Genomic DNA, 20,770 nt, shown 5'->3' with positions numbered 1-20,770 from the left:
TAAATAGCAATGGAAGCATCTTTTTTACTTGGATTACTCAAGTTTACAAACTCTAAAATTGATCGGTTCAAGAAACAAATCCAGCAGTGAACAGATGAAAACCTAAAACAAAAATCCTTCCCAAATTAAACCCGACACCAAGGGCGCATCAAGCTCTATATTTCTTCTCTTCCTTCTCTGCCTCGGCTGCCTTCTTGAGCCGGGCACCAACATGGCGTGTGTTCATCCTCTCCACGCGAAGTTTGTCATATGCCTTGAATGATTTCAACTCATCGGTAGCCTTCACAAGCTCAACTGTAGGCTTCTCACGTACAATTGGAAGGTAGGGGCCTTGGAGCTGGGTGGCATTGGCAATTTCCTCTGCATGAGAATCACCAGCCTTGATATATGATTAGCGCGTCTTGGGAAGACCACTAATTTAGCTTGAAGACCCTCGAGATAACGATTCTTCCTACGATGATCAACAGAAATTCCAATGGTTAGTGCAAGTTTCTTTGGAATCCCGGCAGACTTCAATTCTTCAAGAGTAAAACCTCTACCAGCTCTCACTTCCATGTTATACTTCAGAGTCTGTCCATGAACAATGGGACGCAGGCGCCCAGTGGTTGGACGAGGGAAGATTTTCACAGCCTTCTTCTGGCGAGCAGTCCTCCTCCTGGTCTTCCTAGCAGGTTGGTTAAACCAGTTCTTGATCACATAGTTCTGCCAGTGCTTCCTGAAGTGAGAGCTCGGGATAACGTTGTTGTGCTTCACCATGGCTTACCTGAAATCGGCGTTCGCGATGAAATGCTCTCTTGCTTCCTCCGCTGGCTCAGATTCTCATCATGATCAATATGTTAGCTTTAGAGGAGCTAATTATAAGATGGACTACAATAATAGAACCCTACTGATCATCTTCCTAAGATCCTTCGCACATCTTCTGAGATTTTCAATTTTTAGGTTATGTTTGGTAACTTGATACTTCGACAGAAATTTTCAACCAAAATCTTTCTAAGTCTTCTTTTTGTACTATAATTCAATATTAACTAAAAGGATACAAATTCGAAGGTAACTAACCGAGCTACAAGTCATTTGGGAATCTTAAGTGCAAAGGCAAATGCACTTAACTAAAAGGATGCAAATCCAAACGTTTGGATAACTAGTTTTTTTAGTTGAAACTGGCAGTTGTACACATTTTCAAAGAAAGAGAGAGAGTTTAAAATGGTCGCTAAAGCTTTTTGGTGACAACCTTCAAAAGATTTTTTTGTCGCTAAAGATGTTGTTAATATCTTTAGTGATTGTTTTTGGATAATTATTTCATCACTAAAAGTTTATTTTATTAAGGAGAAAAACGTAGAAGAGAAAATAAGGCAACTAATATAGTTATCTAAATGTGAAGCTTTGAAAAAAAATATATTATTTTTGTTTTTAATTTACTATAATGTCCATAATTTTTATTTTCGTTTTTTTTCTTTAGTTTTGTTGACAAAGTTAATTTTATTTTATTTTATCCTTTAAAAAGGAAAAAATTAATTTTGTTAATAAATTCTCTTTTAAAATGAAGAAAAAAAATTAAATTCTCTAGACCATATTCAAATGTGCAAATAGCTTAACATTTTCTAATTTCCACCAACTTTTGTGGGCTTCATTATTAAGTGAACCAAAATAATGAAGACTAGGCCTTCCAACCGGCCCATGATTCCAATCCTTTATAGTTTCCAAATACGCAAAAGGACATAAGGCCCGCTTGCGATTTGCTTCTTCGGAACCACTTTTATGCTTTTTATCCAAAATCAGTTGGACGTTCGGCTTCTCAAAGCACTTTTAGTCATTCCGTAAGCATTTCTAATTAAATCTCTTACCATTCATTAACAAAGAAAAATACTAGACCCCTTATATATAAAAAGTTATTTTTGACACACCCCGATCCAGAATGTCCACTTGAACTCCAAATCAAGTTGTGTTGGCCGACACCTGGAAAGTGACGAAACCATAAAGTGTAGTGATGTGGAAAAAATGAATAAATTAAACCTAAAAGTGCCTAATCAAAAGAGTGCGCGGGTGAGCGGGATTGAACCATTTTCACACATAATGTTAGAGCATAAGACAGTATAGTAAATAGGATGAGGGTTATACCACTGAAGGTAACCATCTCTTGAGATTTGCCAGAATCCTCGTATACGCGTAAACACAGCTACTAAACCTAGAGGGGTGAAAAACAAAGTTGAGTGGGTCAACAAAATAATGCTTATACGAAAACCTTTATTTTTTAATATACTAACCCATCGCCGTAAAACAAGTATAGTTTCCTCAAAGAATACTACGTAAGTATGTAATCAAATATAACAACAATATAACCAGAAATATGCCAAGCCATGATATATCAAATGCCAAAGTAATATAATCATGTGATAATCAATTATAAATAGTTTGCTCATCATCTAAGCTAGTACACGAGTCGGAATTGCCTAAGGCAATTCTACCCGACAAGACTGGGTGTAATCAATGCGCTCTAGTACTACGATCACGCGAAGACTGTTGCAGAAGCACGGTCACATACAAGTCGAATTGCCTAATACAATCTGCCCAACAAGACTGGCACCTAACTTGGATCCAAGGTGAACGAATGGTGCGATGTGAACATACACGTGAAGGACTGGCCCTGGAGCGAGTATTAACACCGAGGTGCAGCAAGATGAGCATGCATACAAGTATTTATGAATGTCATGACAAGTATATCTCAACCATATAGCAGCATTTATCACAATTCATATCACAATAATGATACTAGGCAATATAAGCATAAAATGAAGTAAATACGCATTTATGGACTATAATATGTATTAAACTGCTCACTCACAGATATTTCACCGCTGACGAGCCACACAACCTAGCAAAGATGGAAACGCAACGCCACTAATAATTATCCCTAAGCACATAAAGGTACAATTAATAAAACTATATTATAACAATTGAACTTGGGAAAACGGACGTCAAAAACAAATTCAGGACGTCGAATTACCCTAAGAATGGTCCCGCTTAAATTTCTGAAAAGTCAACAAAAATCAACAGGATGAATATTCCGAAGGACGGAATATTCTTTGACGGATGGAATATTCCCTAACGGAATATTTCATCTGGGTTAAGGGTTATTAGGTTGGGTTAGTTTAATAGGTTGGACTTAAGGGTTCTAGGCCTAAAGGCCTTAACTAAAAGGGTTTAGGTCTTCACAATTAAGGCCCAAGACCCTTAATTTAACAAATAACATAAAACAAAAGAATTAAAAGGGTTATGGGTTTGGAGTCACGGGCCAAAGGCCTTTTTCTACTTAGCCCAAAGGGCCTGGGTTTGAAAGGGTAGGGCTTAAAAGCCTGGCCCGAGTCCAACATATGGGTCGCCGGACCCAAAGGAAGAGGAAGATCGGAATTCAGCCGGAAAACTACACCACCTTTAAATGTTCACAACTTCCTCGTTACTCAACGAAATCGAGTGAAACAAAAATGAAAGTTGTAGTTCTCGAAGAGACGAAGAGAATGGTACCTCGCACGACGTCAAACTCGCCATGGTTTGGCCGGAAAATGCCTTAAAAGCCATCAGACTAGCCGAAAACTTGCATGTTGGCCAACTCGCTGTGGTTTGGCTGGAAATTGGCTCGAAAGGCATGGATCAAACTTGAACTTCTCGAAACCGAGTTGTTTCATGTCAAAGCTTCCTCAAACCTTGACTAGGGACCATATGAAGTTGCGTAGAGGCTTTCCCGAGTCCTAAAATATCGTGACTCGGTTGAAAACACGTAAAACTCAACTCGTTCGAGTTCGAACCGTCTGAGTTGGCGAGTCAAAACTCATCCATTCTTAGTTTGGTTGGTATGTTTGTGTTCGTGGCGGTAAGGTGAACACAATGGTAAGGTTTTTAAGCTCGAACAGTGAAGATTTAGGGTTGGTCTTCCTTGTTGCAGAGAAAATGGTGAGAGAGAGACATTCTGGGAGAGAGAGAGAGTGTGACTTGCATTTTCTGATTGGGTGAAGGTTTGTGAAAGTGTGATCACTGATTGGGTGCCAGAATTGAGGAAAGGCACTTGATTGGCTATGAGGAAAAACATGAAAAATAAATGGAGGAGAAGGTTTTGGAAGAGATTTGATTCATGAATAATAAGGAAAAGGCACAGGTCGGCTTTAAAGAAAGCCATGGGTAAATTTTCAAATTTTCTATATTAAAAGGATATGAAACCTATCCGTAACAGTGTTTCTACACCGGTAGAAATTCTCGTACACTTGTAATAACGTGTACAATTTAATTGGAATAGTGAGAAATAAAATAAAAGCGATATAAATACGTCCACGTCACTTGCCAATAAGGGCATAATAGTCATTTCACATAGTCGGAAAGAAATTACATAAATAATATAGGGACGAGTCGTCACAATTTTAATTTCACAAATAAATATAGTTTAACAAATGCATATAAATTTTCTTTTTTGATCATTTTTTTATTTATTATGTTTATTTGCTGATAACAAAGAGCGACTTTTTACATGTAAGGAGTCGAACAATATTCTTTCTTAACCAAATAGATAAGAAAATAGGCAAGATATACGAAATCTCTTGAAATCTCAAGGGGAGATGTGAGATTTGTAAATACTTAAAATACACTACGAAATCTCTCTAATTGTCTCAAATTCCTCACTTTTAAAAGTTTTTTTTTTTAAACAAATTCCTATTGAATACTCTTGGAATATTATAATTTTTTTTAAAATCCTAATTGAATACACACGGATTTATAAAAAAAAAATTATTTTAAAATCATGATTGAATACACGTTGAATTTTATAACATCACTCAAAATCTTGATTAAATACTCTATAATTTATTAAGTTAATTAAAATACTCAACATCCTAATTGAATCGAATGCGTAAAAAGTTGAACAATATTTTTTCTTAAGCAAGTAGGCAAAAGAAAGAGGGAGTCATTGATCATGAAATTTGTATCACGATGCATGATCTGGAAAGGTATGTTTGCCATATTAGATGAAACCATCAAGCACAAATTTACAAAAGCAGTGCCGTGTCTACTATATTACAAGCCACCCAATCTGTCATTTTCAAACCCCATCTCTTCGAGAGATTTTTCAGTGTAATCGGTACACGGGATGATACATCACATGTCATTATACAAATGGTGGGATATGTGTGCTAAAAAATTAATAACTTAAAAAATAAAATTTCCCACCACTCTTTTTAAAACATATGGAACTAAATATTTCTCCATCTCTTCCCCCCATTTATCTAAGAGTTGAGATTCTCTTCAGATTTTTATGTCCGGAACTCAAGATCTTAGAGATCTGGACAGTTGAAGAGAAATAGATATTTGAATTCTTAGTTTGTGTGAAGTGAATTAATATAATGAACTAATAAGAACCGCGTTATTAAAATGAGAGGTACGAATCTTTGGATCTGTCAACTCGAACACGTAGATCAAGAGCAAAGTCCAATATACACGAAATTGTGCAAACATGAAACGTGTTGAGAAACTTGTGATGTAATTTGATCACGACTATGCGTGTATTAGTAGGCCCTCTGATTAACACTAACAATGACAACTATGTTAACATAATATGCGTCATGATTATGGCCATGGTATTTGTTTGGTTGCACGATCCTAAGATTTCAAATACTTTGACTCTTAGTTCTTAAGGAAAGTTATATTATTACCATATCATTATTCATGTCCCTCTCGATCAGTTGGTGAATAATTATGTATCGTTTTTTTTTTCTTCTATCGGAATGAGAGAAAGATGTGAAAAGAGAAATAGACTTAAAAGATAGAAAGAGACCAAAAAGTGTGAACAGAAAGATAGAGAGAGATATGTCCAGTGTAAGTAAGTTTTTCACCGCAATTTCGCATATTAGCATAGATAGATACTACCTCGTTACCTATTCACCACGTGACAAGTCTTTTTTATTGAACGTGTGATTCCCATTTTGATCACATGTCAAACATTTATTGGCGAATGACGTCACTGAAACATTAAGTAACCTAAAAGCAACTATTGGACCACATTCTAACACAAATTTTGTTTTTATTATGCCAATGGATGAATAATTCTCGAGTTGTAAAACGCATTTTACAATATTAGAAGGGTTCTCTTTGCCTTGGCCTAACTGTCACTCTGAGATCGCTAACCACCAATTTCTTGAGGCGACAAAGTGTTTGGATCATTGTGCAATGTCTTAGTCAATGCTAGTTGTATCTTGCATGATCATAACCGATAATCATAAGCTATATCTTTCATCACGATGTCGAATGAAACCATTCATAGGATCTTACGTTGTGTGAAACGTAGCGTTCTGCATGGATTATGATTGTTTACATTTGAATAGTTGAAAATTTACGATGCCTTTGCTGCCAACTGTGAATCAAATCTTATTGTACAGCAAATTTCTGAAAGAAACAAAAAAAACAAATATCGAAGCCGGCCTCCAAAAGTTAGAACATTCCAGCCTTCTATATTTATGGGTTAGGTGTATATAACATTAACTAACATCGTCTGATTAAGAAAATTTTAGTATAAATTAAGTAAATATGTTAAGAAGGTTTGTAGGCCAACGACATTGTCAAGCTGGAAACAGGATCCTACAATTACGTTCCTCCCACCATCATCTTCCTACTCATCAATCTATCATGCCCTAAACAAATAGTTGTATATAGTATTTAGAGTAGACGCCCTTAGGTCACTCTAAAAAACTGTTGAAACTTGCTGAAAGCGTCTTTGTGCGCGTTGTATGGCTTGGTATATGACTATGGCGCATTAATTGTTCAACGAAATTCCACACTAAAAAATTTACATGTTGTTTAAATGAAAATGTACATGTTACGTACTCTGTTTTTCTTATGGCCCCCAAAGATTTTTCATGAATTCGCCACTACTTGTGGCTGGTTAGATACTCTCACAAGAAGTTGGACCCTGTGCACTTGAGGTCGACCAATATTGTCCCAATACATGTAACATACTCCTATGTGAGAGTGACCTTAGTACTCACCTAATCAGACTATAAGATGGCTTAACCACATGGCTGGTCATTCACGTTCACGAAAAGTGAAACCCTATGCCTTGCTGATTATTTTTACACGAGTTTGGTCCACGAATGAAATCAAAATACATGAATACCTATTGTTTTGTGGGAGTAGCCTTATTAATCACGTAATTAATCTGCCGTACTGAAGTTTTTTCTTCTTTCTCAAACCATAACGAGGTGTGAACTTGACAAAAGTGTCAAACTGAAAAGACATGGATGTAATTAAATTTGCATGTGTAACTTGTACGATCAAATCACCAAATATTCCGTCATGAAATGTAGCTATATACGTCTACATTTTACACAGTTCATTGTTTCCTGAATTCAATTGATTTGGTGGGATTATGATTTAGGAATTGAGATCCACTCTGGATCTTTGAGAGTCAACGGATCTAGTAATTCGGACCACTCAATTAAAACTTTATTGTCACCATTTGTTCATATCATTGGCTACTTTATACAAATTAAGAGTCCAAATTTCTTTCCCTCCCCCTAAACGGCTCAGGTTTTTGGTCTACATTGCAAGCTCCGAACTTGGAGATTCAGAGAGAATCTCGATTCATGATTTAGATGGGTCGCATTCAAAAACGGAGAGGCAACATATGGCCTAATCAGTCCCCAAAACAAAATTCTTGTTGTCCATTTCCAAAAACTCTCGTTTTAACTTGAATCAATCAACTACCATTCCAAAAACGCATCTGTTATCTTTTTTTTCCCACTTCGCGAAAGTTTGTTGAGCTTTCAACAAATTAAAAACCAATTATTTTTCCCAGTCAAAATCAAATGTAATTGTTTTGTTTGTTTTCCGAAACGTTGCTTTCAAATATCCTTTATGAAAAAGATTTTTTGTTTTTGTTTTTAGAAATACCCAGAAGAGAAATACCAGAAAACAAACGGGTCGTTTTCGTCGGCCATCAGCGTCAGAAAACGACTCAAATATATGGGAGATTTTGGATTGTTCTGGTATTGGGGTTTTTGAAAACAGCTTTATACATGCAACAACCAAACTCTAATCCACATCACTGGATGGGGGAAAACGACAAGCCATGTGATGACCGAGGGGTGGACTCTGCTGTGGTGTTATTCTTTTAAAAGTTTGGTTGAGGGTGACCAATCAAGGATAAGAATTCCGAAAGTAGGAGAGGTATTGTTGGATCCACGGCTCAGATTGGATGATGATCGTGAACGTGATGTCAATCACCATCTGCTGGGCTGTACAGCAACAGGTTGCACGTTATGTCTTCCACTTAACTCATGGGTATTGCAAACGTCACGGCACTGGTGACTCAGTGGTTGAAAATCGATTTTAAGTTCGTCTTCAAACGACACGTCTTAAGTTTTTTATTCATGATGTTTGTAAATCGCACGATGATGGTTAGAAGAAAGTTGAAATATCTCAGCGATTCTTCATATAACTTCCGACAAAGCCATCAGCTGATTTTTTTTTTTTTTAAAAGAAAAAAAACTTATGGACATTGTTTACTCGATAGGAATGGAAAGTGAATCATACAGGGTTATGTAACAACTTAATGCAACCAGAACATTACGGTAGTATTTTAAGTCAACTGAACTACAAACTATTTTCTTCCCGTTGCATTGAAGTTGAATCTGATTATATATAATGAATGCAAGTAATCAACTGAATTACAAACTCTTTTTTTCCGGGTCCATTTATAAAGGACAACTTTACAACTATAGTTTCAAGTCCATTAAAAGCTCAGTTTTCCTTGGTAGCATTAGTTGGAATGCCTCCCGTTTGCTAACCAAACCGAGTACATGAAATCCACTTACCGTACATTCTAACATTTGCAAACTGATATGTATGAAAGCAGTTGGGAGTATGATTATTTCCGCTCCAAATCTCCTCATCTCTCTTAAACCGTAAGATATTAACGTGATTAAATTGTGAGCATTTAAATAAGAGAAAACTGGAAGGAAGAAAAAAAATAAGAGAGGAGAGAATCTGGATTCAAAGAGTTGAGAAAAGAAGACCTCTGAACTTCGTGATAGAAGCGTACAAATCTTTGATCTTGAGGAGGTAGTGATGCTGCTGGGAGGAGAGGTGAGTAGTGAGTGTGGGTAAGGTGACCACCAAAATCTACCAAAATTTACAATTTAGGAAATCCTATCAATTATATAAGCTCGTTTGGAAATGCTTTTAATATAACTGAAAGCGCTTTAGGTGAAAGTGTTTTTTGAGTTTCAAAAGCACTTAAAGTGAGTGCTTTTTGCAAAAAGCATTTCAAGTGTTTTTTCTAAGATTCACTTTATGACTTTACAACCTTAATTTTTGTTACATACATACTTAGCGTTACACGTGGTTTTGTAACAAAATCATAATTATTTATAGTAAAAAATAACTATTTTTGTTCCTCTCACTTTACAAAATAACGAGTGTTAGTCATAATCTTGTGGTAATTGTGAGATTATTAATTCAGTATTGAATTCTATGAAAATGCTAAAATTTACGTAGTCAAAGTCGTTCTAATAAAAATATGGTATGCCAACTGCTGCACCCCAACTCAAATATCATGGTGACACTCGAATCGAGATATGCTGGCCGATATTCAAAATTGATATTTGGGTCAGAGTGTTTCACCAACAAAGTACCATAATTAATAGTATGATAAATTTTTCTTCACTACTCCCACATGCTAAAAATAATCATCATGTTTGCTAATAGAATTGGGCATATTATAAAATTAACCCAGGGCACATGCTCAATAATTTTAAACACACTCATTTTGAGACACATTTTTTAGTATAAAATAAATAAAAACGATTTAATAACAACGTTTGTTACAACTTTCGACATCTTTGAGTGTGATTATGGACCGTCCAAAATCACTTACGTTGTACTTAATAAAAAAATTAAAATTGCTTTAAATGAGAAAATGAAAAACATGCGTTTACAAAAGTGATGTAGAACAAATAACATAATGGATTGGAAAGGAAATGGACTGTCAGAAGATAAAAGGAAGCAATGATTTGCATTCCCATGATGCATTTTTGAAAAGGAGTGACTCATTGAGTCAAACTCATCGCTTTGCCATGATATGCGATAGATTTTAGCCATCCAGGGTCGTTTTAGCCTCCAAAATAGTATTTAAAGTTTCGTGATAAAAATCAGACATTTTGATTTCCGTTCGATTAATGTTTTAATTAATGTTGCTTTAATTCCTAGAAGTTCTTTGAATTGTTCCAAGCGATTGTAATCTTTATTTAAGTCATCTGGATGTATCAATTGTGTTCATTCAATCATTAATGAATTACAACATTTTGAGATTTCTCTCTCATTTCTAGTGAATTCCACACTTTGTTCTTCAAGGATTATATTTAAGGGAGTTTTAACGAAACACTTATGGTACTGTTCATTTTAACGAAAAAAAATATTTTTACTCTAAAAATTAGTGTTCTAAAAAATGGCCTAGGCATTAGGCGGTGGTGACCCGAGTCGTTTTCTTGCAAATCAGTTGGAAAATCAGCTGGGCTCTAGGCGGTTTTTTTTTTTTTTTTTTGAAATTAAAAAAAAAAATCCTATCTACATAACTATATTTCCTTATTTTCCTCCTATTTTGCATTTTATGTGGTTTCAAATTGTGAACTTATTGTACATATGTCATCCTACAATACTCCTCACTATGGTTATATGGCATATATGCTTAATATGTTTTTAAATTTTGGACTTGTTGATTTTTTTTTTCATTTTTTCATTCTTTTATTCTCTTATCCATAGATTTCATACAAGTATAATTTTTTGTAAGTGTCAATATGCATTTATTTACCAGATATATAAGAAATTTAGCTAAATTTGCCTAGGTGCTAGGCACCAGCCCGCCGCCTGATTAGCGCCTAACGTTTTTTAGAACTTTGCTAAAAAATCACTTTTAATACCATTCACTTACAACAACTTTTTGTCATTTTGATTAAAACTCAAAATTTTTAGGGATTTTTTTCATTAGTTTTCTTATATTAAACCATTTGCTTGCTAGTCTTTCACCAAAATGCTAAAATTACTAGCAAGTAAATTTTTTATAGGTGAAAATTTAGAAATTTGTTAAAAGACTTCATATGCACTTTGTGGGTTTTTTCAACAGAAGGATATGAATATTAAATGTCATTAATTCATATATATATATATATATATATATATATAAATATAAGTACATAATTGGAAATATGGAATTTTGAGAACCTATTAAATAACACACCATATTGAAAATGGAAGCAGATTGTCTGCTTGGGAATCCTTTTCATTCATTTATATTTTGTGCGGTCACAATTAAGTCATGTCAATATTTTATATTAATTTTGTTATAGAAATAATAAGATAAAAAATAATAAGAATATAAAATATTGACTTAGCTTAACCGTGACCGTACAAATAGAATGAGAGGAGGAGATGAGAAGCACATCTTGAGCGCAGACAATCTGCCTCCTGTTGAAAATTAACTTGTGCAGGCCCGAAACGACGTCGTCCTTGTTGTCTCCATCAAGCATTAGCTTTGCAAAACTGGCGTTTTCTCGGCCCCAAAACCATTTTCCTTTCATTTCTTTTTCTTTTTCTTTATTTTTTCCTTCTCTCTCACCTGTTTCGTCGTGCGTACCAAATCTCTCCTTCTCTCTCTCTCCTCACTTTCTCGCTCATCCCGAGCTCCTCGCACGAAATCTCTCTGGATTCCGCCGATTGAAATTACCTTCCCTCGTTCTCGATCCGAAATCCTTAAATCTCTCTGACCCGACCCATGGTTAAATCCCCGCCACCTAAGCCCTAGGCTTCCCCGAATCGTTTCAACCCCCACCCAATCGAAGACCCGCGGCTTGATCTAGGGTTTTATCCCCTCCCCCCTCTCCCCTCTCCCCCTCCGAATTTCGAGAATCTAGGGTTCTTGCTGTTGAATTCGACTCCGGATTGATGTTTCATATCAAGGTGGACGATTGTGGGATCGATTGCTCGCGAATTGAAAACCGAGATGGAGGGCTATGCATGGTTCGCCAGCTGAGAAGTCGATACGCCGTCGGCACATGTGGCCTGTCCCTCATTCCAACGCCACGACTGTAGCTTCCGACCATTCTACCGCAACCGATTCCTTCTCCAAAGTATATAATTTCACCTTCTCCGAGCGATTTTATTTCTTTTTGTTGTTTTTTCGGTCAATTTATGCTGGTTTTCGATTAACTTGAGCCTTTGTTACGGCTATTATGTTATTAATTACTTTAATTTCGTTTGTCGTCGTTTTGGATTTTGTTACACCCTTCCTTTGGTAAAATTACTCTTCCGGTTTCTCGAATTTTCGTGGGTTTTGATTTCTCTTGGTTAATTTGTCCTCCAATTGGGTATTGGGTATTTATTTATTTTTAAATTTTCCATCTTGCGATTATCTGGCTCCCTTTTGATAGGAAGAAACAAACCTTTTTTATGTGGTTAATTAACCATTCATACGTATATGTGAATTTAATGTATTCCTCTTGTTACCTGGACTTCATATGTCTGTCCTGTTTATCTCATGGATGAATTTGTTGGGTTTGAATTTCGGTTACTACCTCACATCGGATTGCGTGTTTATAATTGTTCCTTTTTTGGTTGCTTAGATGGATTAGCTGAAGCCTGTGGATGTGCATGATAGAGTAACTGACAAAGAAAGCGGGATTTTTCTTTTTTGTACTTTGTTTTTCTCTCTCGTTGATTCTGATAGAACGTAATTGATTGAGTGCTTTGGAATTATATTTTGTCTTATAAGCTTCCTTAATTTCAGATTGTCTATTCTTTAGAATTAGCTTGGTTTCAGTTTCTTAAAAAAACTTTTTGGAAAAGGGTAGAGGAAAACCTAGGAAGACTTGGAAAGAGGCTCTCAGAAAAGACATGGACCTGGAGCTAATGGAAGACTTGGTGCAAAACCGAGTGTTCTAGGATCCTTACGGCCGACCCCACTTACTCACTTAGTGGGATACGATTGGGAGGAATGATTTAAGGAACTTCACTTTGTGTTAAATTTTATGGTTTGTCTGAGATGTATCTATGTTTTTTGTTTAAGAATTGACCTTCATTTGTATGAGTCCTGATGCTTCTATATTGCCTCAACTATAGCTTCATATCTGAAACTATTTTGCTGTGTTTTCTTGTTCTGTTTGCTGAATACATGTTAACGTTCTCTTGTCTATCCATTTTTCTGTATGATTTCTATTGTATCTAAATACAGTCAAACTTTACTTAGTATTTCTTAAGCTTGATGAGATCTTTCCCTTGTTGTATAGGATGGACGCAAAATTTGTGTTGGCGACTGTGCACTTTTCAAGCCACCCCAGGATTCCCCACCTTTTATTGGAATAATTCGTAGGCTAATATTAGACAAGGAGGAACGTCTATGTTTAGGTGTAAATTGGCTTTATCGACCTGCTGATGTAAAGCTTTCCAAAGGGGTCTCGCTAGAAGCTGCCCCAAACGAGGTCTTTTACTCCTTTCACAAGGATGAGATACCTGCTGCATCGTTACTCCATCCGTGTAAAGTCGCATTCCTTCGTAAAGGTGTTGAACTTCCTTCAGGGATATCCTCATTTGTGTGCAGACGAGTGTATGATACTGAGAACAATTGTTTATGGTGGTTAACTGACAAAGACTTTATTAATGTGAGTATTCACTACTTATTCATTGTCTATGCTCATGATTCAGATTTGTAGTGATTATTCTTTAAACTGCAGGAACGACAGGAAGAAGTAGATCAGCTATTAGACAAGACAAGACTAGAAATGCATGGGGCAGTGCAGTCGGGAGGTCGTTCTCCGAAACCCTTGAATACTCCGTCATCAACACCACAGATAAAATCTGGTTCAGATAGTTTACAGAATAGCACATCCCCCTTTTCTTCGCAGGTTAAAGGAAAAAAGAGGGAACGAGGAGATCAGGGCTCTGAACCTGCCAAACGAGAACGTTTAGTTAAAATAGAGGATGGAGAGTCTGGTCAGTCCAGACCTGAAAATATGCTAAAGTCTGAGCTTGGAAAAATAACAGACAAAGGAGGACTACTAGACACACAGGGGGTTGAGAAGTTTGTCCAACTTATGAAAGCTGAAAGTGCTGATAAGAAAATAGATTTGGCTGGCCGAAGAATGCTTGTTGATGTGATAGCAGTTACTGATAGGTTGGATTGCCTTGGGCAATTTGTACAACGCAAGGGTTTGTGTGTGTTGGATGAATGGCTCCAAGAAGTTCACAAGGGAAAACTTGGTGATGGTAGTAGCCCAAAAGAAAGTGATAAATCCGCTGAGGAATTTCTTTTTGCCTTACTTCGTGCACTGGAGAAGGTTCCTGTGAATCTTCATGCGCTGCAGACTTGTAATGTTGGCAAATCTGTGAATAATTTACGCACTTACAGAAACTCTGAAATCCAGAAGAAAGCTAGAAGTTTAGTTGATATGTGGAAGAAACGTGTTGAAGCTGAGATGAATTTGAATGAGACAAAGACTGGATCTAGTCGTGGTGGTGTTTCCTGGCCTACGAAGCATGCATCTTCAGAAGTTTCTCATGTAGGGAGCAGAAAAATTGGAAGTTCATCTGAGGTTGGCACAAAAAGTTCTACTATGCAACCTTCTGTGTCTAAAACTCCTCAGATTAAACTTGGCTGTGGAGAAACAGTTTCTAAATCTTCTGGTTCACCTGGATCAACGAAATTGTTGAGTATATCATCCGGCAATCTCTCAAGGGACCAGAATTTCAGAACGTTAGGTGCCGGAGCTTCAGATCTTCCATTGACACCAATTAAGGAGGAAAGAAGCAGCAGTTCTAGCCAGTCTCAGAACAACAGCCAGTCAAGTGATCATGCGAGGACAGTGGGTTCTTTATATAGGGAAGATGCAAGGAGCTCGTCTGCTGGTTCAGTTAGTGCGAGCAAAATTTCTGGCAGTTCTTCTCGCCATCGGAAATCAAGCAATGGCCTTAATGGGTCTACTGCCTCAGGAGTTAAGAAGGAATCAGGGCCAGGAAAAGCTTGTACCCTCAATAGAAATTTGACTTCTGAAAAGGCTTCAACAGTAGGAGTATCCTATGAGAAGCTTCCTGAAGTGCCCATGGTTGACCATGGAAACAACCGGCTGATTGTCAGATTGCCAAACACTGGTAGGAGTCCTGCTCGTGGTACCTCGGGAGGTTCTTTTGAAGATCCTGTTAACAGAGGGTCTCCTCCTGCTGAAAAGCATGACAACCATGACCAAAAATCTAAGCACAGAAGTGATGCCTTGCACGGTAATAGCACAGCAGATGTTAACTCAGATGCATTTCACAGCAAAGAGGGATCATCTGGTTCTGAAGATGGCAATGTGCCAACTATAGGCAGCGAACAAAATAGGGGTGGTGAAGATGGTGAAAAACAAACAGAAGCATCAAAGGCTACTGGTTCCTCGTCAAAAGTCACTTTAAGGACAGGAAAATCATATGAAGCATCGTTAAGCTCCATGAATGCGTTAGTTGAAAGCTGTGTGAAGTTTTCTGAAAGTAGTGGTGCTGCTTCACCTAGTGATGATGTTGGGATGAATTTGCTAGCTAGCGTGGCTGCTGGAGAAATGTCCAAATCTGAGAATGTGTCACCATCAGGTTCTCCTGGGAGGAATTCTCCTGTGCCTGAGAGATCATACTCAGAAGATGATGCCAAGTTGAAACAACTGGGCAAAGAAATTGCTGACATTCAATGTCAACCTAATGGAGCGGTCAATAGTGGTGCTACTGAGCTGGGCAGTGGACGTGACTCATTGCGAGGTAAGAATGAAACAAGACACTCTCTTACCCACCTGCCAACTAATGGTTTTGCTGATGTTAAAGTTGCTTCATCTGGGTGCGGGGATAGAACAGCTGAGTGTAATGCAAATTTGAATTGTTCTTCAAATAAGAAACAAAATACTGATGGTCAATCCTTGAGGGATGATGTGAAGCCTGGTGAGTCATGTGACGCTTCAGCATTAGAGCCACTTTCATGTGCTAGAAAAGAGGGTCATTTGGAGGCTGAAGGATCTAACCAGTCTCATGAGCAAGGAAAATTGGAGGCTTCTAATGGTAACAGTAGCAGCATTTCTGACTATAAGATAAAAGTGTTATCTTCCTTTTCTGATGACGATTTGGTTGTTCTTTGTGCAGATGAAAGAACTGTCAGGAGCAGTACACCAGTTGTGTCTGAAGCAGCCTCTGGGAGTGCAAAAGTTGAACAGGACATTGAAATATCTACTTGCTCATCCTCTCAATTGGCTGGCGAGAACCATGATTTAAAAAAGGATTCGAATAGTGCTATACTGACAGAGCAGAAATCATCTGTCGTCGAAGGAATCCACTCAGATTCCAGAGAGGGGAAGAGTGAGGATGCTGTTCTATGTTCTGGTTCTGGAAACACTTTACATGTGGAGTTTATGGATGAACAGACAGATGACATTAAGGCTTCCGGTCACACTGCACAGCCAGAGAAAGAGACACCGGATAGTTCTGTTCCATTTTCGCAGAACAGCAGAGATTTTGCTCAGGATACTACAGAAAGAAACGAGGCTTTTGTTCACTGTTCCGATCAACCGGTTTCGAAGGCAGAGTCACCATCAATATCTGTTAAAGAAAATGAGCAGCATGACAAGTCTAGTAAGTGTAAGTCAGAAGTTATTGAATCAGGGGAGACGGAGGAGCGGCAAGTTTCCTCGGCATCAGGTACTGCTGTAAAGCTGGACTTTGATTTGAATGAGGGCTTTCCTGTTGATGATGGGAGCCAACCAGAGTTTGTTAAAGCAGGAGATCCTGGAACTTCGTCCTCTGTTCATTTTCCTTGCCCTTTACCTTTTCAAATGTCTTCCATGTCAGGGAGCTTCCCTGCATCAATTACTGTAGTAGCACCGGCCAAAGGTTCATTTGTCCCTCCTGAAAACCTGATGCGGAGTACGGGTGAACTTGGATGGAAGGGATCTTCAACCACCAGTGCATTCCGACCTGCAGAACCCCGAAGGAATGTAGAAGCATCTCCCAATACAACGGATGCACCTATTGTTGATACTGCTTCCACCAAACAAGTCCGCCCTCCATTGGACTTTGACTTGAATGTGCCTGATCAGAGAGTTTATGAGGAAGTTGTTCAAAACTCGGATGTAAAGTCTGGATCTCGTGATCGGGGCTCTGGAGGGCTTGATCTTGATTTGAATAGAGTGGATGAGAGTCCTGATATTGGGCCGCTTGTAAGCAACAGTTATAGGTTGGATATTCCTCCTTTGCCCGGTAGGTCATCATTATCCGGTGGACTATCTAATGGTGCGGTCAACGACTCCAGAGACTTCGATTTAAACAATGGGCCAGGCCTTGATGAAGTTGGCACTGACACAGCTCCTTGCACCCAGCATTTAAAAACCAGTATGCCGCCTCGTACTCCTGTTCATGGTTTAAGAATAAACAACCCTGATTTTGGGAACTTTTCGGCATGGTTCCCTCCAGGAAACTCATATTCTGCCATCACAGTCCCGCCAATGTTCCCTGGCAGGTGTGAGCAGAGTTACGGTGCTGCTGCTGGGTCTCAGAGAGTTTTATGTCCTCCCACTGGTAATGCTGCATTTGGTCCTGAAATCTACAGGAGGCCAGTGCTTTCGTCCTCAACTGCTGTGCCATTTCCTCCTGCTACCACATTTCAATATCCAGGGTTTCCTTTTGAAACCAGTTTTCCTTTGTCATCGGGCCCCTTTTCTGGTTCTACTGCATATATGGATTCATCATCTGGTGGAGCACTTTGCTTTCCCCCCATGCCCTCGCAGATGGTGGGACCTGGTGGTGTAGTTTCATCCCCTTACCCGAGACCCTATATGATGAGCCTTCCCAGTGGTAGCAGTAATGTTGGCCTTGATGGTAGGAAATGGGGTAGTCAGGGTCTTGATCTTAATGCCGGGCCTGGAGCTACAGAAATAGAACGGAGAGATGATAGGTTACCTTTGGGAACGGGGCAGCTTTCTGTTCCCAGTTCACAAGGTCCGGTAGAGGAACAGTTAAAGTTGTTTCAGGTGGGAGGTGCATTGAAGAGAAAGGAACCTGATAGTGGATTGGATGCTGTTGATCGAGTTAGCTATAAGCAGCCTTCATGGCAGTAGAATTGTGGCACAATGCAGCAAACCTGTCATGGCTTGGTGAGCTTTTCTAGCCTTTCAGATCCTAGTTATCAATGTATTCAAGTTCTTTATTTCCTTAAACAAGCAAGGAAACCCTTGGATGGTGTCACTACAGTTACTACTGCAGTAATTAAATTGAATTGATGCCCTTCGTCCCTAGAGATATCTTTTTCCATTCCCTTATGATTACAATCAGTTAAATTATGATTTGTCCTCAATCGAAGCATTGGATTTGATCCTGCTAAAGTTTCTTTTAATTTTAAAATTGTTTTCAAATTTTCAGTTAAATTCTTATTCTGTTTATTTTTCATAAAATGGTCTTCTCCTCAAGGATTAGCGGAATATGACCTTGTCTTAACTGCAACTTGTAATCTGAAACCTGAGTTTCCCATCATAATAAGAGGAGAATTGAAATTGAGTTTCCATCCGTTCCAAATTTGGAAACTTTCATACATCTGCTTTTGTTGGTTGGGTTTTTGGTTTTTAATATGTTTTGATATAACTCTTCTTTGAACATTCTCTTCCTAATGGTGAGCCTTTCTCGTTTCTTTCTTGCAGCACTTCGGGGTTTCGCCTAGGAAACGTACAGGAGTTGACAAGTTGTTCACATGAACAGTAAAAAATGATAAAGGGCAGGTGCATGCGTTCATTGCACGGAACACCAGTCTGTACCACCTCTTAACTTTGGAAAGCCCCCTGGGGTCCTGGAAGCAGTTCTTTTAACTGAATCTGCTCTGATAGCCACTGCAGACAAGTTTTTCTGTGTAGATATCTAACTCTTGGAAAGCATCCTCGACGCACTGCCTAAAGCCGTGACATTGGTGCTCAATATTTGGACTTGTGCCAGTTCAGGTACACATTGCAATCCCGATCCTTACTCGATCATAATTTATTGGGGAGATTGGTTGTATGAACTCTCAGGCCAGGCCAAGGTCGTCATGTATTCTGTCATTAATTTTTTTTCTCTTCTCCAGTTGTTACATATATAGTTATTACTTAGTCAGGACTGCCGAATTTTGTTATCTTATCACATTCTGGTTATGGAAATTTGCACAGGCCGTCACCGTATTGGTTTTTTTTTTCCTTCCCCTTTGTATTATAAGTTATAACCAGAGTCTTGGGCAAACCTAGAGATTGTTGGACAGAAACTTCACCTTTGCCGCATTTGATTCATTTGTATTACGAAATGCCATTTGACTCGTTTGTGAAATTTCCATGGTGCTGCTGACAGGGTTTTATATAGTTTTTGCATTTTTGACGACGAATCGGTACTCCCTAAATTCTGTTGTGCATGGTGGGTATAATTTTGTGTTATCTTCTTGTACCTGTACTGCGAATTGTAATTCTGGTAACTCCGGTTGCAGCGTAATCGTAAAGATTATGGGTAGACGGTGAACGTGCAATTAGCTCATTTTTTTACCCTTCACTGCATCGTTGTGCATTCCAAAATCTTTGTAACAATGTTGTTCTGTTTCTCGCTTGAAGAATTCAGTTCCGTGATGTGAATGCAGATCATTTTTTTTTCTGTTCGCCGGAGAATCACTTGTTTTGGAACTGCCCCGATTTGCTAGTTGTTTGTACAAGCCTTTATGCGATCACGCCGTTTGCAGCCACGGAGCAGCGTTGCGTCGTGATGAAATGTATTGACTTGGATTCATCCCTCTTGTGGCGGAAAATGTCTTCAAAGTTATTGCGTCAACAATTTATTCATGCGGTGCATGCCATACACCGGAGGAGACCGTAAAAAAATTTATCTGAAAAAGTAAGCGAACTGTTAGTGCAGGACACGTTTATCAGATTTCAGTATCGAAGTAGCGTTAAGGACAAGTGAGGATTCTTGCCGGATTCTTTTTGTGCGATCCCGAAGATTTTCAAATTATATTTGTTCATCCTACATCGTCGAAGATTCTCAAATTATATTTGTTCATTCTATATCGTGTGTGGTCAGATATCATTGTAAAGTTTTTTTATTGAAAATTAAATATAAACAGTACCTGACGAAAACTGGTAGCACGATGAATGGATGTGGTTGAAGGATTTTCGGTATCCTCTCTCTTTAAGAACAACTCTCTTAAGAAGAAAGGGAAAGGGATCATCTCTGGATTCTTTTCATCAAGTCCTTCCCATCAAACAATCCGGATTTTTTAAATTTAATCGAACGGTTAAATTTATTTTAACTTTTATAATGAGTCTTTATTTGTAACCGTTTAATCAAATTTTAAGAACCCGAATGAGTTGCTGAGAATGACAAGATCCCTTTCCAGAAGAAAAGTTTCAAATGTCAGTGTCTGGGATTGGGGTTACAAATTTAACAAAACACATGTCGCTTTTATTTAATTGCATAAACTGGAGACACCTGTCGTGTCGTGTGAACGGTTAAGGTTTCGAATGGACCACTAGATGCGATCGAACCCAAGTGCCCAACAAAAAAAGATAAGCAAGGTGGGTCACACACCTCCCGACCAATTAGCTTGTCTTGACCGCTAATAAGAAAATTGACATAATATGTTTTTATACAATTGACCAAAACATATTGACGCGATATCGATAACACGATGATAGTTGTTAATGTGTTCATAATAAATGATTGGACCGACCGGCTAGTC

General features: G+C 38.1%; 1 protein-coding gene and 1 pseudogene across 3 annotated transcripts; one reads left to right on the top strand and one right to left on the bottom strand.

The window, feature by feature from the left end:
• LOC126583580 (60S ribosomal protein L13-1-like) lies at window positions 1–4,110 on the bottom strand (annotated as a pseudogene).
• Window positions 4,111–11,608: 7,498 nt separating this feature from the next.
• On the top strand, window positions 11,609–20,246 carry LOC126583579 (uncharacterized). 3 transcript variants are annotated; one of them, XR_007609767.1, is made up of 6 exons: window positions 11,609–12,155; window positions 13,311–13,682; window positions 13,755–16,098; window positions 16,180–18,182; window positions 18,723–19,016; window positions 19,676–20,246. XR_007609767.1 is itself a non-coding variant. In XM_050248009.1 (5 exons), exons 1-4 carry the CDS (start codon window positions 12,039–12,041, stop codon window positions 18,144–18,146), a joined length of 4,800 nt encoding a protein of 1,599 aa, XP_050103966.1. In that variant the 5' UTR covers window positions 11,609–12,038; the 3' UTR covers window positions 18,147–18,182; window positions 18,723–19,374. The 3 variants fall into 3 exon arrangements, 1 of the variants encoding a protein (XP_050103966.1); XR_007609768.1 differs by lacking the exon at window positions 19,676–20,246 and adding an exon at window positions 19,396–19,583; XM_050248009.1 differs by lacking the exon at window positions 19,676–20,246 and having other exon boundaries at window positions 18,723–19,374.
• Window positions 20,247–20,770: the final 524 nt, after the last annotated feature.

This window comes from Malus sylvestris, chromosome 9, assembly GCF_916048215.2.
Source record: "Malus sylvestris chromosome 9, drMalSylv7.2, whole genome shotgun sequence".
Classification (NCBI taxonomy): Eukaryota; Viridiplantae; Streptophyta; class Magnoliopsida; order Rosales; family Rosaceae; genus Malus; species Malus sylvestris.
This window is presented reverse-complemented; position numbering and strand designations above follow the sequence as displayed.

Coding starts and splice junctions, on each gene's coding strand:
- LOC126583579 (XM_050248009.1), top strand. CDS start 12,039: ATGCATGGTTCGCCAGCTGAGAAGTCGATACGCCGTCGGCACATGTGG. Junction 12,156..13,310: donor CAACCGATTCCTTCTCCAAA/GTATATAATTTC, acceptor CTTGTTGTATAG/GATGGACGCAAAATTTGTGT. Junction 16,099..16,179: donor AAAATTGGAGGCTTCTAATG/GTAACAGTAGCA, acceptor TTCTTTGTGCAG/ATGAAAGAACTGTCAGGAGC.